The sequence below is a fragment of the Lutzomyia longipalpis genome, chromosome 1, assembly GCF_024334085.1.
Source record: "Lutzomyia longipalpis isolate SR_M1_2022 chromosome 1, ASM2433408v1".
Taxonomy (NCBI): domain Eukaryota; kingdom Metazoa; phylum Arthropoda; class Insecta; order Diptera; family Psychodidae; genus Lutzomyia; species Lutzomyia longipalpis.
This window is the reverse complement of record NC_074707.1, coordinates 14,460,544-14,481,228: the sequence shown is the minus strand read 5'-3', so window position 1 is coordinate 14,481,228 and position 20,685 is coordinate 14,460,544. Positions and strand designations below refer to the sequence as shown.

At 35.5% G+C, this 20,685-nt stretch overlaps 2 protein-coding genes across 3 annotated transcripts in view; one reads left to right on the top strand and one right to left on the bottom strand.

Annotated features, from left to right (window-relative positions):
- The window catches only part of LOC129792619 (SPEG neighbor protein-like), a 27,093-nt gene extending 6,581 nt beyond the window's left edge, over positions 1-20,512 (bottom strand). For both annotated transcript variants that reach the window (XM_055831862.1, XM_055831873.1), the window contains exons 1-3: positions 19,055-20,512; positions 3,744-3,895; positions 2,342-2,552 (exon numbers count right to left, since the gene is read on the bottom strand). In XM_055831862.1, the coding sequence (XP_055687837.1) occupies positions 2,342-2,552; positions 3,744-3,895; positions 19,055-19,106 (415 nt within the window). In that variant the 5' untranslated portion in view covers positions 19,107-20,512. The remainder of the gene's footprint in view (positions 1-2,341; positions 2,553-3,743; positions 3,896-19,054) is intronic.
- The window catches only part of LOC129792487 (STAM-binding protein-like A), a 781,560-nt gene that overhangs the window by 365,397 nt on the left and 395,478 nt on the right, over positions 1-20,685 (top strand). The window lies entirely within an intron of this gene.

The following is a 20,685-nucleotide window of genomic DNA, read 5'->3' as shown; positions in this document are numbered from 1 at the left end:
ATGGAGAGCTATCAATCGTAAAAGAAAAATCGTTTTGAAGAATTTTGAATTAATGAACGATTAGCTAATTTTTAAAGTTTTCACAACCCACACTGCGCCTTCGGATCACACACATACAGAAGGCCCCTTTTGCTGGCCGCATACTGTTCGCAAGTGGCAAATTTGTCGATGCTCAAAATTCTACCTACCCTCCGGAGTCCGCATATGTCTAGGGTAAATCCCTTTCGTACCCAGGTAGCCTTCTCTGTCCGCAAGTGTCGTAAAATCAGCCAAGTCCGCAAGTGCGTTTTCCGCAAGTGCCGAGGAGCCTACCATGCACACCCTTGCGTCGTTTTATGAAGGGTTGGCATGAGGGGGGCCGGTGTTTATTTTGGTAATGATAGAGACTCCATAGCACTGAAAGTAAAACGGATGAGGTTAGAAATGGGATTGGAGGCACTTAAACAGACAAATTGAACAAATTCACCCCCTATACTTTCTTTTGGCTGATTATAAAATACACGAAAGGAAATAAGAGGCATTTAACCACAAATACATACATAGTGGGTGGATTTATTTTATCATATTCGGCTTAGAAAGCAGAGTTGATTTAGCCCCTACTTATAGGCTATAGAATGGAATATGTTGAGATTAATTCAAAGAGTAGGAAAATTGCTCAAGGAATTAAAAGATTTTGAAAGGGGTTCGTTATTAAAACAAGGGATGGTTAAATAAATTTTCTAAAAGATTCGTTTAACGAGAATGCGAAGAAAGTTTTAAATTTATTTTTTTTTCAAAATTGATAGATATAAAAATCTTTCATAAAAAGTCTTTAAATATTAATAATTCTTTGACTATTCCTTATTTTCCTAAAACCGCTAAAACAAAGAAACTTAAGAGTCTTCATTTTTTTATATAAAAGGCAGTTAGTGATTAATTCTAAGAATTTGCTTAAAAGATTCAAAAGTTATCCAAAATGTTGAAAATTTGAACCAAAGTAGAGAGAAATTTCATTAAATTCATCAATTTCTCTACCACAAATCAGTATCCAATATTTTGGTTTGGTTTTCATTATATTGAAGTTGGATTATATCTTATCTACATTTTGGGTAAAATATAGAAGCTTTGACGTGGACTCAATCTTCATCTTTTTCATGGAAATCAATGAAGATTAAAGTTCGAACGAGTAAATCAATGTAAATTGCAAAATGCAAAACTTAAGGTACTCCAGTTTATTTTATCTTTGAAATTCTCTCCCTGAAATGTCTTAAAAATAATATCCAATCGTTCAAAACACTTGAGCAAGTAGGTTAAATGAAACATATTCTTTACCAATTTGGGGAACTTTTTGAAAGTTGTGAAAGTTCAAAATAAAAAAAAAATAGTTTGTTGTCTTGAAGATAAAACCAGGGATAAAACCCAACGCTTTTCACCAAAAATATGTTTGTTTTAGATGTATGGCTATATAAGGGAAAATCCATAATAAATTTCACATCTATGCTCTTGCAATAGATGGATAAAAGTTTTTGTGATGTGTGAAAAGATGAATATATAGTCATTTGCAGACTAAAAGTAGGGAGATTTCCCTGAACACCATCAATGAAAGGAGATTGATTCTTCTCTATAAACTCTCGATCGATTCGAATTTATTTTCGGGGAAGTAAAAGAGCTTTCAGTTTAACGGAATACACGCTATATAGCTTCTTTTTCTACATCCGAAAAGCTTCTATGTGTACAGCAAAAGAAATTAGTTTGTGATGCGATGTGACTAAAATTTATTCTTCTTCTTAAAGCTTCCCAAACCAGCCATAGTTTTTATTTCCGTTTTTTTTTCTTTTAAATTATGTATCCATTTTGTATATGCTGTGTAGTTGTTCCACTTTGAAATATCCTTCCGCCACTATTTATGGGCGAATCTCGAAAGATTTACGATTTATTCATTCCACTTGTATCTTTTTATGTTATTCTCAAGTTTGTATCCATTCAAGATAATTTTTTTCTCTTCGTAGAAGCGAATACATAAATGAGAGACGGGAGGAAGGAAAGTTCATTAATGCAACTTCCCTCAATTTACAGCCTTGGCGAAGTTGTCACTTGAACTCTGTGCCAAGATCTGCAATATACATTGTTATTGTATATGTATCTATCTACATACATATAACGTAGATTGTTGTGGAATTTTTGTACAAAAGCTCTATCTCGTATTTTTTCTGTGAGGCATCATAAGTGGGGAATTCTCGGGGGAATTGCAAATTGCATATGAATGGGAAATTTCATTTTTTCCCACCACTTGCAAATGATCTCATGATTCTTTTTTTTAAATGGGCCACATTCAAGAAGTTGTGCCAATTGGTATACTCACCTACAACCGTTAGCCTGAATGCCATACTAATTTTCGGTTCCGTCGACACTTGGCACTCGTATATTCCTGAATCCCTAAGCTGTGGGGAGGAAATCTTTAACGTCCACTCGTCTGACCCCTCAGTGTGTAGACTTTGGAATCGTTGATCATTCGTATAGGTCATGATGCCAATTGTGAGTATGTGTAGGTCACGTTTTCGTATCCAAGATACCTGGTATTAATAGAAGGATAATGTGATACATTTCATAATAATCTCATGCTCTCATTTTCTACCCATTAGCACTTATGGGAAGATTTCCTTAAGTCCCATTTTCGAGATTATAATTTCTTTAATGATATTATTATTCACTATTAATGCTCTTAATAGTGATGGAAATTTGAATAACCTTTTGCACTTTCGATCTTAATACTATTTATATATTCTATTGGCATATTGGAAGATAGAGAATAATAACTTCTATTTTACGAATTTTAGAATTTTGTTGTGAATAGTTTTCTACGCCTGTTTTAGATCTAATTTTTAATATAAATATAAATATAGGTAATAATTGGAATAAATATTTATTGGATATGTACTAATTTGACTAAACGAGAAAATCATAAAGAAAAACTTCTTGGGAAAGAAAATCAAAAAAAAAATTTTTCCCTTTCAATATTTCTCACCTGAAATTTACCTCCGAAACGTCATACGATTTAAAATAGACAGTTTAACACTCCTTAAGTTAATTTAAATTTATTAGATATCTGTTAAGAATTTATCCATTATCATACATTCGTTCAAACTTTTATATCAACTGAAAACATCCCCAATAATACCTATGATAAAGGAAAAGAAATAATCCCTTTATAGTTCCTGAATGTATTGTTACAAATAGAAAAGAAGTATTATTGAAAATAAATAAGCCATAAATAAAATAACATTTTTCCTCTATCACACAATAATATCGAAATTTCCTCTCGATTTCCCAATACATGAGTTTTCTTCAAAGCTACAACGACGTATATCCCCATGAGAATACATTTTTTCTTTTTGTTTTTCCTGCACAAAAGTTTATTTTGTTAAAAAATACATTTTGAGATAAAAGAAAATATAAAATTGAGACGGCCGAGAAGGGCGGTAGATGGAATTTAATGCAATATTAAGTTCAAAAGTTTCCACACGGCCACGATGCTTGCACCCCAGAGTCTGCAAGGAATGGCCTCGCAATAATTTCCGTCGTTAGGAGGTGCGAGAAAATTGAATTCCGCCAGTGATTGTTGCGCGACGGGGCGGTGAATGTGCGAGGGTGGTGTGAAGGGAATTGCAAAGGGGTTGAAGGGAATTTTCACAGTGGATTTCGCACGTCTTTTATTACCCACCCATCCCCCGTAGAAAAAAGAGTAAATTCAAGCGGATACTCACGGCTCTGTCGCCAAGATTGCGGACTCGACAGCGCAGGAGAGCCACTTGGCCCACTGTGGCTGTAAGATCTCGCTTCGTTGTGTTGTCGAAGTAGGGCTGGGCAAAGGGGGTGTCCCAGTAGCTGGGCGCCTCCACATTAATGAATCCTATCACTGGAAAAACAAAGTAAATCCAAATTTTAATTACTCCTCGTGCTTTGTTATTACTCTCTATCCCCGGGAAATTTCCCTTGGGCTTTTTTTTCGGACCATCTTCTGCCTATTTTTAGAAGCTCTCTCGCTTTTTTCGGGTCATCGCATATTGGGGCCATACGAAATTGCTTTTAAAGCGTATAAGCCAAAAATGTACGTTTCATGCATTTAAACTATAAGGTGAAATTTATAACGTCATTTGAGAAAGTGCTGAATTGAATTTATTTTTTAGACATTTGATATTTTTATTTTACCCTCTATAGCTTCTAGTTTTATGTAGCTCTTGGTCACCGACATATTTACGTGAGTTGAGGAAGATTAAGTAAAATGATTGTAAAAAGCTCTAAAACTTTGTCTTTTACTATATAACTGGTACGACGTTATCAAGGACGTTACAGTAATTATATGGTTCAGTAGTAAGAAAATTTCAAAAGGTATCTATTTAATTTGACCCATTTTTCACCCACATATTATACAACAAAAACACAATGCTAAACATTCCAACCAGCACCAATCCCTTATCATTTTCTCACACACTTAAGCTTTCACCTTATGGCTTTCTCGGGGTGGAAAAATTAGCTTTCACCCATATACACGGGTGGCGGTGGTTGGAAATCGATTGATTCGCATGTACAGTGGTGTGATAAATTGATTACCGTGTATATTATGTATAATTCGCGCATAATGTTTATGTATATAGCACAAGCAGGGGGTAACTACAACGGTATATGTATATTTTGATAGCGCGACAGCAAATGATAATAATGATGAGCCTGGGAAGAGAGGTATAAATCTGGCAGGCATGAAAATTCACCTCCCTCCTCACCAGATTACTAACGCATTGCCACGAGCCCCAGAGCTTTGTGCTATATAGCCTGGACTGTGCTAGCTGGGGGTGATGCGACGGTGCCAAAAATATCATCGAATTCAATATTTAACAATAAAATTTTGATAAATGGAGTCACTGATGCGTCTACGCTGGTGAGCTATTCAACAATATTTGTTGATTTATACACTACCCGTCAAAAGTTTCCGGGCAAGCAAAAATGGGGTATTTTTGAAGGCAAATTTTAAGTGGCTATATCTCCGGCTGTGGTTAATCGATTTTCAAAAATTTACCAGTTTTAGAAAGGTACATTTCTCACCTTTCCAAACCCGGTAAATTTTTGAAAATCGGTCAACCCGTTATTTCTTGGCAGCCATTTTGGTAAACCTAGGCAAAAGTATTTTTCTCACAATTTTACAAATTTTCACTTTGACCTTTTGCATCTCGGCCGCTAGTGCAACGATTTTAATAAATAGATAGTCGCTGGAAAGGTAATTTAATTCCCTTTCCAAATCTGGTAAATTTTTGAAAATCGGTCAAGCGGTTCGGTCGTGGCAGCCATTCTAGTGAACCATAGTGAAAAAATACACTTTTGTCTATATCTCAGCTTGTGGTTGACCGATTTGAACAAACTCAGATTCAAATGGTAGCTAATCATGCCCCCTAACTTTTAAAAAAAAATTCATCCCGATCCGTCAAGTGGTTCTTTTTTAATGTTTTTTTGAGTGATACCCTTATGTTACGAATAGGGTACCCTAACTTCAGGCGTTGACCATTTAATTTTTATAAGTTACACTTGGCCCAAATTTCATCAAAATTAAAAGTAGACATTATTATCTAACTTTTAAAAAAAATTTCACTCAAATCCATCAAGGGGTTCTCCTGTAATGTCATTTTTGGTGAACCTATGCGCGATTTTTGGGTTCAAATTTGGCAATTCGGCTCAACCAATCTATGGGCCCTGGAGTTCTAATTTGACTCAAATCCTTGTTAAATCGGTTTAAAAATGTTAGTAATGATGTTCTGGACCTTGTTTTGACTCATTTTTTTCTATTTAATTAAAAAAAAAATTGATGATTTTTCACCCAACATCTTCATTTTGACCACCTCAAGAGCCACAATATGAGTATTAGCAGATTTCAAGTTATAAATTTAATAATTTTATTTAATTTCAAATCCCATTGGTATAACAAAACAAAAGGAGGCCAAGGACGTTTGTACAAAGATTTTGATTACAATTTGGGTCATCATTTGGTGGGGGGAGGGGGGGCAGAATGGTAGAAAGTCAAAAATCGCGCATAGCTTCACTAAAAATGACATTACAGGAGAACCCCTTGATGGATTTGAGTGAAATTTTTTTTAAAAGTTAGATAATAATGTCTACTTTTAATTTTGATGAAATTTGGGCCAAGTGTAACTTATAAAAATTAAATGGTCAACGCCTGAAGTTAGGGTACCCTATTCGTAACATAAGGGTATCACTCAAAAAAACATTAAAAAAGAACCACTTGACGGATCGGGATGAATTTTTTTTTAAAAGTTAGGGGGCATGATTAGCTACCATTTGAATCTGAGTTTGTTCAAATCGGTCAACCACAAGCTGAGATATAGACAAAAGTGTATTTTTTCACTATGGTTCACTAGAATGGCTGCCACGACCGAACCGCTTGACCGATTTTCAAAAATTTACCAGATTTGGAAAGGGAATTAAATTACCTTTCCAACGACTATCTATTTATTAAAATCGTTGCACTAGCGGCCGAGATGCAAAAGGTCAAAGTGAAAATTTGTAAAATTGTGAGAAAAATACTTTTGCCTAGGTTTACCAAAATGGCTGCCAAGAAATAACGGGTTGACCGATTTTCAAAAATTTACCAGGTTTGGAAAGGTGAGAAATGTACCTTTCCAAAACTAGTAAATTTTTGAAAATCGGTTAACCACAGCCGGAGATATAGCCACTTAAAATTTGCCTTCAAAAATACCCCATTTTTGCTTGCCCGGAAACTTTTGACGGGTAGTGTATATTTTCATAAAATCATACCGCCGTGGTCGTTAGAGGGAAAAATTAATTTCGCAGATTTTTTGCAAACTATTTACAATTTAACTGACGGCTAATGGCGATGCATAACCGATTAAAAGTTTCAAATGAGCGAAAATATAATACTAAAAATATTACATAACTTTTAGTCATTTATTGCAGGTAATACTGCTGTAGCGAGGGGTTGTTTCGAAAATTAAAATATGTATTTTGGGGGGAAGGGTTGAGTGTGTCACTTTGCAGAAAATAATTTCCATAATTTTCTGCATGAAATATGATGTAAAATTTTAGATAGATTTTTTCCATATTTATTTAGTTTTCCGTGCTACAATTTTTCTCTAATTTGATGGAAAATGCGAATTTTCAAACTTTCCCAGAAACCTTTCAGTTCTCAAAAAGCCACGGGGAGAAGTTATTCATTGCATTTCATAGGTCAATCAGTTTTAATTAATTCAGTAGAATTTTATAATTGAATTCAATTTATAGATTCTGATAAATTTTATATTTCTCAGAAGTGAATCACTCCAGTACCCTTTATGTTACGCAATGTTTGTGAATCATAAAATTACATAAAATTCCTTTGAAAAATAAAAGCCTTCGCAATATTTCCAATGAACCATCAAATGTTCGTAAATAAAATTTTTTTTAAATTAATTTTATTTCCAGTACAAAAGCTCATATCATTCGTGTTTGTAAGTTTTTGTCATGAATGACCTCTCTGCAAATTTTCCTAGATAAAATTTATCTATCGATTCAGTTGAATGCATGAGCGTGACCATTTTGTGTAACATGGAAAAAAAGTTCGCTAACACCGAAAGACAAACCGGATGAATGGGATGAAGAGCAAATAGTCGCAGGGAACTGGGTGGAAAATTCTGTACACAGCTTTTGGTGCAACAATGAGCTTTTTTTTCCTGCTATTTCCTTGTAGGAAAAAATACGCCAATAAAATTTTATTAACATCATCGAATTGCGAATGAAAAGAACCAATTTACTGTGGCAGGGTGCTCAACCTTGTGTAACCACTCTGGCTATCGTTTTCGGTTTTAATTAATCATTTGATTAGTGAATTGGCACATTTCGCCTCTACCATTGAGGCTGAATGGCGCAATAAGGAGGATCAATTGCGGTTTTGGGAAACGAGGGTAGCCGCCAAAAAAGCTCTTAACTTTGGCGTATTTGGGGGGAGGGGAGGGGTGGTATTGGTAAATTGAAGAGTAAAATGGTGCTTCTGTGGTTTCTCTGAAATTCATCAATGAGCTTTCAATTTTATCAATAATTGTCCTTTTTTATTGAAAGCTCTCTAAGTGGAAATAAATGAGTGGGATTTCCAATTTTTTTTTGATTGAATAAAAGTGCATTTATGTGACTTTTTATTTGACACTTATTTGTGGAAAATGAATAAGCGGTTGAAACAATTTCAATGATTTCACATTTGGAGCTTTTAGCTTTCAGCATGAGTGGTAAAGTTTGATAGCTTGATGGACATTATGTTCAGTGTTATTTTTCACACAACTGAATAGTTGAGTTTGCAAGAGTGACAGCATATTGATCGAATTGCGGGAGTGTCTGACAAATATTGCAGAGGTGCTTTAAAATAGCAACCAGAAGAAATTCCTGGTGGCTAAGGGTGTTGGGAGAGGCTCTGTAGAGGACTTGCTTTCAGGGATATGGTATGGGGGGTGGGTGGCATCATCAATTTTCTTGGGTGTGGGTGTTTTGGGGAAAAATGGAAGTGGTGTGCATGAATGTTTCAACTCCTCCTAAAGTATTTCTGCAAATTTCCACCACTTTGTCTCATTCACAGCACTATTCCTGTGGCGTTTTCTCACGCAACAAGCCCAAAAGCTGCCGCAGTGGCTGGAGGGCTGTGTGAATGGGAATGTGGTGAATAGCAGGATGAGGTTCCCCTAACGAGTCCATTGTTTTATCGCCTGGCATCCTTCACTCCACGTTATCATGAATTTTTCACTCACACGACTCTCGGAGTACTCACATAAAATATTCCACAGTGCCAAAACCACATACTGGGGTGTGTGTGTTGTGTTATGAGACACAGAATTCCAACACACATCCCCAACCATTTTCACCAGGCGAGAAAGACACCCCATTCCCACCACCCCTATCCAATCCTCTCCTGATGCTTTGCGTATAGAGAAAGTATCTTCCAAACTATATGGGAAAAATACCCACAATGTGACACATTCTTATTGCAATACATTCGAACAAAGGAAAAGAAAAATTGCACTTCATCCCAGGGAGGAAAATCACATGAAAAATGCACCAAAAGTAGTATAGAGTGTATACTTCCGCGGAAGTATGTATGGAAAGCGAGAGCTTTTATTTAAATTTGCAAATTAGTCTTAAGTTTTAATCCAGTAGTTGCATTTAAAAGTTGCTTGACTTTTTTTTTACCTGCAAGAAATGCTTGTAAATTATGTTTGCTAAGTCCTTGATATATGCATAGCTTTTTTATTATTATTTATTATGTTCTTATACATAATTCTGTTTTTTTTTTAACCTTTTAGTTAAGGTAGAAGAAATTCAAATGTAATAAAATATTAGAAGAGTTCTAAGTTAAATTTCTTACTACGTTTCGAAGCGGTTTATGTAGTTTTTCAGGTATATACAGATAATAGTGGAATTTAACAAGGATATTGTGCTTTTAATTAATTCATAATTGTTCAGAAACATTAAGATTTTGATGCAAATTAATAAAACACTTTGATTTTTTTAAAGAAAATATTTTTGATGATAAAAAAAAATAGAAAAATAGTATGTTTCACAAAGTATAATAGAATATCAATTCGTTCGTATTTGATAGAATATTTTCCAGGAAGCTCTTCTCTTTATATAATGTACCCATTTTACGTTGTTCAACATGGATTCTTACCAAAAGAAACCATAAAATTATTTCCTTTTGTGAGGTAACTACAACACCCACTACAGGGTTGAAAATTGCCAAATGAAGGGTTTGGAAAATGGGATAAATACGAGATAGCATAAAAAAACTCTAGAGGGGGAAATTTTCCATGAAATAGCTGTAATTATGCATTTAGTGAAATTGATTATTTAAAGAATGTTACAAATAATTAGCCCTTGGCGCCTCTATGTATTTGTTGTATTTAATTTAAATTCATAAAATTAAATATTTTGTCAAATAAACTGTGTGAGTATTCCACCAAAAGGTACCACGTGGATGTGTTTTGGATGATGGGGATTTGAGATATATACAACGTATGGTACATTCTAAGCTCCCGTGTGGGATTTCGGATGGTGAGTAAACACGTGGAGAGCGTAGAAAGTTTACTCTTTTGCTCCCCACATTCACCTTCGGGGGGAATTTGTGACAATAAAAACATTGAATGGATCAGGAAAATCCGTGCGAAGCAGAAGGATGAAACTTAATATCGCAATTTAATTTGTCTCTTTTGGGAATTATTCGTGCAGATGGTGTCCCTTTTTTTTAGAGCGATGTACCCGAACATCGTGGCATTTCTTTCAATGGTCTTTGACAAAAATTATTCATGGGAAAAGGGCACATGGTGTGGAAAAAAGTTCATCCCCTGTTATTCTCACTTCTACAACTTTTGCCCGCAGTCTCTCGGCGTAATCTGTCCGCATGGTGGGATTTATTGGTGTTTTCCCACTTCTTCGTTATAACTACGAATGTACATATGTATATAGGGATGGGGATGGGGTTGGAAAAATAAATGGATAGATCGTGAGTGGTCACATCGATGATAATTCTTGTGAGTAAGTGGAATGAATGGGATAGGTTCATTTAAATAATTTCAACGTGAATAATTCCATTTGCAACAAATTAGCGCTATTAAGCCGTGGGAACGAGATGAGTGGGTGTGTTAGAGACCAGCGAACAATTACCATTTCAATTCTGTACAATTAACAATTCATTATATTATAGTCCTGTGGCAACAACCACAAATCCTGCTTCACTCTCAGCATTCAACCCCATATAGTGTTCGCCATATACCTAACGTTATACATAGCGAAAATTTATGTTGGAGAGCACTAGGAATTTTGATGATGGTCTGGGTGAGATAAAAGAGAAAGCAAGAGACAACTTCAATGGGATTATGTCAACATGAACTACATTTGCCAACCCATTGTCAATGGACGGAAGAGGTGCCGAGCAATGAGTTCTACACCTACTACTTATATACCTACATTCATTGCGGGACAAAGACTTATAAAACTACTCCTCTTCAGGCAAAAAAACCTTCGCCTAGGGACATTTTCGGCTCATACGATGCTTATCCAAAAGTTTTATTACATAAGCGTTGATATTTAAATATTTATGGCTCTGTTACAGACTGAGTAGACTCTTGAAGATCTTACGGTCGTTACTCTTTGAGGGTAGACTGGTCTAGCTGGGTTATTTATTACAAAGCAGCACTGTAGAGTCAAGGGAATGTATATAAAAATCAATCGAGCCAACATAATATATAGTTTTTTTTTACATTGACATATTGAATGAGTTAAAAATTAAAATAATTTTAACCCATTTTCGGCAAATTTTTAGTTTACAAATTCGAGAAATATTTTTAAAAAAAATATATAATGTTATATTTTACCAAGAATAAAAAATTGCCTTTGATTTTATTAAGAATCATTTCTTTTATTGTAGGTGTTGTAGAATATTTTATCATCCTATAAAAATATTGCTAGAATTTGACAGTTTTTTTTCTATTTCTTTAAATTTTTAAAGGTCTTCTTGTAAGATTTACGGAGCAGCTAATCTTTTGCTTTTCTTTTTTTTGAAAATCAATTAAATGATTTAAGAACACAAACATTTTTCAATGACCTTCAAGCCATAATAAAAATGTTTAAGAGAAGAAAACATTTTCCTAAAATTTTTACTGATTCCGTGTTCTTATTTGGATGATAAAAAGTTCTAAAAATATCGTTCAAGAGTTAAACAAAGTTAAATTTGAAAAACTTCCTCTCACCGTAGGTAGACGCAGAAAAGAGAAAAAGATTGTGAAATAAATTTAAATGCTCACTCGCTTTGCTAAATTTCTGCGGTTGCCAACTAGAGCATTAATCATCCTTGCACGTCCTCAGTAATTCTGCATATGCTGCGCCGTGGGCTATGTATACATATTTGCCATTGTAAAGGAACAATTTTTCAATTCCATCCGGACCTTGGTGACCCTTCGTGCATTTTAGATTAGTATTTATAGTTCCGTCTGTAATTGTGGCTTCATGTTTCCCCATTTTTTTCCCTTCATCTACTTGGTTATGATTTTTGGCATATATAGTGATGCTGGGATCACTGGGATAGAGTACTACGTTGCAGAGTTAACTCATGTTCTACATTCCATTCTATTTTCATATATGCTGTGTGGCGGCAAAAAAAAGACAAGTCCCTAGCAGATGGGAAGACTATGTCACAAAATTTCATAGTCAGCAGCAATATTTCCACATGTTTCACATTTTTTTTATACCACCCCCACACCAAAGCAATTGTTCACTCTTCCCTTTGGCTCGCTCTTCCTTTGCCTCAGGCAGCACACAGAGAAGACCCTCCAAGCACCATGAACTTTTACGATGCTGTGCTAGTTTGGCTTTAGTGTGCCTTCGTGCGATATTGGAGAAAGAGCATCGCTGAATAGGAAGGGATATTTTTCCCGGTGGGAGTACTAAAGAAAAATCCTGATGAATTGTTCTCCCCTCATCGCAATCATTTTCGACCTACCCCCGGAATGGGTGGGATGCCAGAGACAGGGTGGAAAGTTCCAAGAGTTTTGGAGGCAAAGAAAAAAATTACACAGTAGTTTTTCTTATTTCTCTCTCTTGACTCTTACCCTCTTCTCCAGGGGGTGTTGAACTCTCATAATAAGTTATGTCGTATTCTAAATGCAAACAACATTCTCATTAAAATTCCACACATTTGATTAAATTTTGCATTTGCTCTGGGATGTGAATTACTTATTTTACGTACATACATGTTGTAGTTATGTATGTTATGCATGTATATAATCATGGTAGGTATATATTTAAAGAGAAGTTTTGTACGTGTAGAACTTTAAAATAGACTAAAACGTGAATTTAGCTTCTGTAAGTACAGTACTTTATATCTTTGCATTCAGTTGTTTCGAAAATAGTTTCTATTTAATTTTTGTGGAGTTATTTTAGTCTTATGTAATGTATAAATTAAAGAATGATAGTTATTCACACAGAAAAGTTAAGGGATGATTGAAAGTTAAAAAAAATATGTTGCAAAATTCTAAGGAAATAATTTCATAGGAAATTCGCTATAAAATTTTCCATAATACATAATAGTCATTGTATAACCCTTGCGTGACCTAATTAACCCCCGGACTTCTCTATGCATTTATTCTCTTGAAATTTTCTTGTGAGCTTTCTTACGGTCTATCTATTAGCTGTGATTCTTTCTTAAAAGAAGCACAGCTTCTGTGTACACTCAAAAATGCAAAGTCGTCAGATCGGGCTCAAACTTGGGATGAGCACGAATTAGGGTCCCCACATTCCAAAAAACGTATGCGCCAAAATTTTTTCCGTCCGGCCGGCCGTCCGTCCGGAACCTTTTGCTAAATTACAAGAGAACGGTAATAGATAGAGACTTGCGGTCAACGGCAAAGTTCATATATCGGGTAGAAGACATCCGATTATGAAGTCAAATCCACCCCCCCACCCCTCTGTCCGCCATTTTGAATAACCCCCAAATTTTGTTTTCGTAATATCTCAGCCGCTATTACAGCTAGAGGGCTGAAATTTTGATATGTTGTAGGGGCCATCAAGACCTTTCCAACGATACCTCATTCTTGAAAATCGGCCAAGCCTTTTAGCCAATATGGCCGCCACAATTTTTCATCGAAAATCGGCCATAACTCGAGAACGGCTTGACCGATTTTGATCAACTCGGGCTCAAATGAAAGATATTAATGAGCCCTATAACTGCTCGGAACATTGCAAGTTCAAAAAATGACCGCAAGTGGCGCTAAAATCGAAAACAAAATTTTCGATGAGTTTTCGATGAATATCTCGAGCACCGCTTTATAGAATTGCTTCAAATTTTGATATGCTATAGTTGGCTATAATATCTTATATCATGCCAAAAATGAAGGAAATCTATGTAGCCGTTCCGGAGATATCGCGTTTTAAAGTTAACATGTCATATCTTGAGTTATTTAAGCCCAAGGCCCCGCGAAGCGGGGCGTTTTATATATAAATATATAAAAGTAAAGTAAAAAATATATAAATATAAATATATATATATATATATATAACATATAAAAATGCAAAGATAAAAATTAAATATAGCATGGATGGAACAGTATAAAGCGAAAGAACGGTAAGTAAAACTTACGGGCTGTGATTCTTTCTTTGTCAGTGAAATGTGAAATTGACTGAAAATTGAGGATGGGCAAATTTTGAGGAAGACTTTCTCACGTACCGAATCACAGCCAACGCTCACGATTAAGGCTTTTCACATAATTTCTTCGCGTTGGCTGTGATTCGGTGCGCGAGAAAGTCTTCCTCAAAATTTGCCCATCCTCAATTTTCAGTCAATTTCACATTTCACTGACAAAGAAAGAATCACAGCCCGTAAGTTTTACTTACCGTTCTTTCGCTTTATACTGTTCCATCCATGCTATATTTAATTTTTATCTTTGCATTTTTTTAAATATATCTAATGGCTAAAGAATATTCACTTGCAAATTAATCTTTAAATAAAAATGCTAATAGATTAATCATTCTATAAACTTCCATGCATTTTTATGCTGCTATTCACCCCCTTGCTGCTCAATGGTGAAAGAAAGTTTTCTTGTTTTCGCCATCTTTAGTGAAATTAGAACACTTTTTCTGAAGCTTTCAGCCAACAACAGCCAAAGAAGTTTCCTTCCTTTCCATCACAAAGAGTGAGTCGACAGATTGAGATGTGTCTGGTGGAGCACACATTCATTAGGGACCGACCAGACAATGGGGAAAAAGTGAGAGATTAGCACAAAGTGAAGGAAAATTATTCCCAAGATTTCCATTTTCAATTAAACATTAATTTTCTCATAAAGTTTTCTTGGCTAAAGTATTTTGGATTTCTTTTTTACTTGAACTTTCTCACAGTGCTACCCTTCATGGAGTTTTTCAATTTAAAAATATCTATATTCATCATGATTTTTGCCTTTTTCTGGTTTTCAAAAAACTTTCTACAAAACTTTTCCTACATTTCTTCCATTTTATCCGTGAGGATTGTTCTGGTCTTTCTATTCTTTTATATAAGTAATATATATAGTGGAGTATTTTTTCCAACTGAAAAGAATGAAAAGAAAATTCTATTTGAGAGTTTGCTGTCAATTTGAATCAATCCAAGAATCAATCTCTTTTAAAAAATTTAATACAAACAACTTTGGAAAGGCAGCGAGAAGCTCAGCTGAAGCGAAAGATTTACCATTATTGTTTATAGTTCATTCAATTATTGAAGAGAAATTGGAGTCTTTAGCTCCACTTAATACCGCTCGTTTCGAATTTATGACCCATAAATGTATCTTAGAGAACATTTCAGAGGCAAAATCTCTCGGTGCACTTCATAGCGGGGAATACACATAGAGAAAAGTCCTCAATGAGCTTTTCTTTTTGGTGAATTTGTAGTGAAAGCTCATGTATGACGGAGAATTTTTCCATTAAGTTCCAGGGTGTGTTTCATCTTCTTGCTGATAAATTCATGAAGATTTTTCATTGACAATTTTTCATGAGGTTTGTTATGTGTTCATTTTGTATGACTCGTAGGAGCTTTTTTGCGTATGTACACAGGGAATAAATTTGAATTTATAGCAACATTCGCGCATTTTTCTCAAACCACCCACGCGACAATTCCGTCTCTAAAGTGTATACTTGTTGGGAGGACGTGTGCAAAAGAAATGTGACGATTAATCTCTATTCCTTGGAAATATTTCATACACGAGTTTTCATTAAAATTCAATTTGAAAGTCAGCAATTTTTCACTCAACATTTTCCACCCTCACTCACCCACCTCGCACAAACGTTTTGTAAAACATTTCGTGTTACAATTAATAATTTTTCCTTCCCTCGACCAAATACCCGTGGGATACTAAACAAAGCACTGCTGTGTGGTTTAAGTAAATCTCTGGAACTTCTCGTGCGTGCGAAAAACTGCCTACTAAACCCCATGAAAAGCTCTCTCTAAGTGTGCTTTCGACTGGTGGATGAAAAGTGTGAAAAAAAATCATCCATCAATTTACATTCCGCGAGAAACTTTTCACCCAAAACTTTTTTACCGATGATCGATAGCTTTTAGCTGGAGAGTGGGGCTTTCAAGGGGTGGGAGTGGGTAGTCCAATCCACCCCTCAAAATGAGAAAGCTTTGGGCCAACAGAACTCAGGGTGAGTATAGTGCGCGTGACGAGTGACAGAAATGAAATTCACATGGGGTGACCCGAATAGTGACATTATTAAATCATCATTTGGAGAGTATTTCTGTTAGACTACACAATTTTTTTTGTCGGGGGGAGAAACACGTGAAAACTCCACCTCTCCGATCCCCGTGGCTTATTGAATTTCTGGGCCTTTTCTCCAATTTTGTCTAACACGGTCCATGGACAATTTGGCTGGTCTGTGCGCCACTAAATAATTCACTGAACCGTTAAATTTGCCGAGAATTTCTTGTGACAACACTCTGAAAGATTCAACAGAGCTTTCGTTGTCACATGGCTTCGCATCCCTACTACAGAACCCCCTAGCACTTAGCATTGGGAGAAATTATAATGAAAAAAAAAGTCCTAGAGTGGACAGATTGTAAAGCACATCTAGCACTCAAAGAAATCGCTTGGGGGTGAAAAATCGAAACTTTTAATGAATTCTTTTTCTTGAATTTCCCACGCTTCGTCACCACAAAGTCGTGGTGCTCAAAAGTACTTTTTTTGGGGTGTGTTTATGGGGTGATTTTTTTCCTTTGAGCATTTTGTGCGATTAAAAATGTAGCTCTCACGTTGGTGGGATATTTCTTTCTTCTTTTTTTTATGGAAGACAAGAAAAACTTTCTTCGTGTGACTGATGAAAGTGAAATAGGGGTGGTTTTTTCATGCGCATGGAATGGCGGGAAAAAGTCAGTGAGTTTTTATAGAAATAAATAAATAATTATTTGACTTTCTCTCTCGGTGTTTGATGTGTTAAACAACATTGCAAGGGAAATTTGCGTGAAGGAATACGCTGGAGGGTAGACAAACTGGATGAGGTGCCAGGTTACGTGAAAACAAGGTGAAAGTATTGAACAATTTGCATTATGTATAGTATACGTATAAATATATATATGAACGAGAGTTAAAATATATATCGAGAAAATCTGGAAACTTTTATAAAGGTGACAACTTGCTAAAGAGGCCTAGATCTCAAATTCTTGGAAAAGTTTGTGGAGGTTTGTGGCTCCTCCCTCCTTCTCATACATAATGTATGACACAATTTTAGTTTTATAGTTTTCCATATCTTATAGTTTGCTACATAACTATTTATTTAACAAGATACATATAAGAAAATTTAGAACAAATATAAACATGAAACACCTTGAGTTTAATCTCGTTATTTATTAAAATATCAAAGATTATTTTATGGATATGCATATACGTGCATATATTGCATCTAAATATAATCAGACTTAGAAGCCTTATACTCTAAAGTTTTATGAGAAGTTAAGTGCTCAATTTATTATTCGAAATCTTGGCTTAGAATCCTATCAAATTGCAAAGAGAATTAACAATTTGTAACCATAATCCATAAACTGTTTATTCCATAATCATAACTAAAATAATATTCATAAATAAACATTTTATGAGATAATTTCATAGAGGAAACTGGGATAAAGTGGATCAAGAGTTGGTTTTGAAAAAGCTCTGTGAATTGTAAATTGCGTAAATTGCTATATATTTTGTAGCATAAATACTGCAGTAATAATTTTGGTACTACTTAAAAACAATGCAACACTTCACAAATGAATAAAAAATATAAATTAATCCAGATCTCAAGAATTCTTCTAAAATTCTTTCTCTAATCGAATCTATTTGATTTTTATTAAAATTATAATTTTTAATACTATTCTCATGCCCACAAAATCTAAAAGGAAATTTTCCGAGTGAAATAAACATAGTTCAATAGGAAAATCTGGGTTAATTAACCACCGAAAAATTATTTTTTTTGATGCTTTAGGATAAATCCTTCCGATTGCGTCAGCCAAGGGACGGTAGGTCAACCCAAACACATCTTTTCAATTTTAGGGGCCAGAGCTTTCGACGCTACTGCGCGTCTTCCTCAGTGATCAATTGTGTCTTTGTTTGGGAATCGTCGAACGTCCAATTTTCTCTGATCATGCGGATTTTCATGTAGGGGAATTCTCTTTTTTCTTGATTTTCTTGCACTGTACTTTAACTGACTTTTCTTTGGCAATTATCTAAGGCAGAGCTGCCTTAAGATTTATCCTAAAGCATCAAAAACATTAAATTTCCGTCAGTATCAACCCGAGCATCGAAAAATTAATTGAAAAAGCATGGATGCAAGGTTTTAAAATCTTTAACCCTGAAAACTTTTATGACAGCATAAATGGGGATTTTCCATATTTTTTTTATCAATAAAACTGTTATCTATAAATCTACAATACATAGTGAAAAATAATAGAAAAAATGCATCAGATACAATGAGCGAGAGCGGATATTGTTTCACCACAATTTTAACACAAACATTCCATCGCCATAGCAAAAGATTAGCATTCAAAATTGAGGTTTAGAACTAAAAGCAAATATTTAGATAAAATAATTGAAATATTTCATTTATTTACATCATAAACATAGACGTGAAATAAATTGTTCCGGTGTAAATTTTTCCTTCAAAATTTGTTCAAAACAAAACCGGAACAACCCCTCCTATATTATAGGTAGCTATTGGCAGTGGTTTTGGTATTTTGTGTACAAAGCGGAACGAAAATAGAATATTCTTCTTCAATATTCGTGTTATTTTTTTGTTCTCAAACAACCCACGTAGAGGGATATTTCGTTACACTAGTGCAGATATTTTGTAAACATTATCTGAAATTTATGACTGTGACGGGGAGATAGTATAACATCAAAACCTAGAGGGTAGAAAATCTCCGCGTGTATGTCATGCCCAGTGAACACAGTAGTTGGAATCGTAAAAAATAGGCAGAGAAGGGTGGGTGGGTGGATGGGGTGGAAAAATCTACACAGACAGAGTGATAAACAAATATTACCGTTGACTAGAAGGGTTAGTAAGCTCACAGGAAAAATAATCCACAACTCCATGGCATTTCCCTCACGATCAATTATTCACGATTGTTCAATTCACTGGCCACCCTTATTTTTCACTTTATTTAACATTTTTGTTCTACCCTCGGGGACATTCACTCTCGTTTCACCACTTTTACGCGCAAAATGTTGTTTTTCTTGTTTCTTTCTATATAATATATTTTTTTCTCTGCTCCACTCTCTCACCAGAAAAGCAGCCCTTTACGCCAGGTTTGGTGTATTTCCCAAAAAAAGGGTTGACTGCGTGGAATCACTTTATTAAATTAACTTTTCTCACGTTCGCTGTGCGAAAGGAATGAATTTAATTAAATTTTTATCACACTCTTTTGTCCTAGGGTTATTCGCGATAGGTAAATGGGAGTGAGAAAAAATGTGAGAGCTTCTCCTCAACACCTTGCGGATGGAATGTTGGCGTATCTCGATGGTATATTGATGCGCCTTCGGTGGTGCTTACCGGAGTAATCCGGTGTGTCGCCAAGATGACACAGCCACAAATCCATCCCCAATGATTTGGGGGTTAATCTGTCGTACAGTGGCGTGCGTCTCTTGTTTTTTTCCTATGTGAAAGTTTTTCTCTTTCCCCAAATGATTTTCTCACCCAAAAGGCATTAAAGTATTATTTTGTTCTTTAAGCAATTTAGTGATCCATTTAGCAATAACCACACAAGAGGAGCACCACTTCAGTATTTCATCTCAGGGAATATTATGGCGCAAATACCACTATACCTCAATATTTATGTCAATGGCAAATAAGATAAGAGTCTCACACTCCCCGCCTGATATACGAGAAAAATTATCCTTTTTTTCTCCACTTTGTCACTCGTCCATGCTTTCACTTCGATAGACCTCGTCTGTGGAACGTGAAAAGTGCTGACGGAGATTTTATGGTGCTGTGTTATTTCTTTTTTTTTCGGCTACGTCCTGGTTTCCTCGAATGTCCTCTCACTCACCCCTTTGCGGGTGGATGGTGTGTATGTAGTAGGAAAGCTCTGGCAGTTGGGGGTGGCAAAAGTGGGTGCCAAGAGAACGCTGATAATCCGTGGAAACACCGCACTAACTGGCACACGGCACTTCAAAGGAATTTTCTGTGGGAAAAATCCTCTCTCTATTTCAACAACAGTCATTCACTCTCAAGCGGCAAAAGCTCTCTACCCTCGTGAATTATGTGGAACTGAACTGTCCAACACGAGATGAATTTTTTCGCGCAGAAAATTAAATTGTACTTTGTCTGTGGTTTGTCCTTCTACCATTTCACCTCCAGTGTGTTGCAATTCGCGGTATTTCTATCTAGAATCACTGCAGTGGTCAAAGGGGGTGGTGTGTGAAGCAATATAGCCAACCACAATAATTCTTGCGTGCACTCTTGGATGACGTGCTGTTTGGGCGAGAAATATAGTTCAACTGACGATTGAGATTCAATTTGAAGATTTAACTTTTGGGCTTCGAGGCGAACAACTGAGTTGTGCATTGGAATTGAGGGGAACTAACTCAACAGACACTCTTCATCAACCCCCTTTTAACATCCACACTTCTCCTCCCTCTCCCACCACCACCCACTCTTGCATTCCAGTTTCCA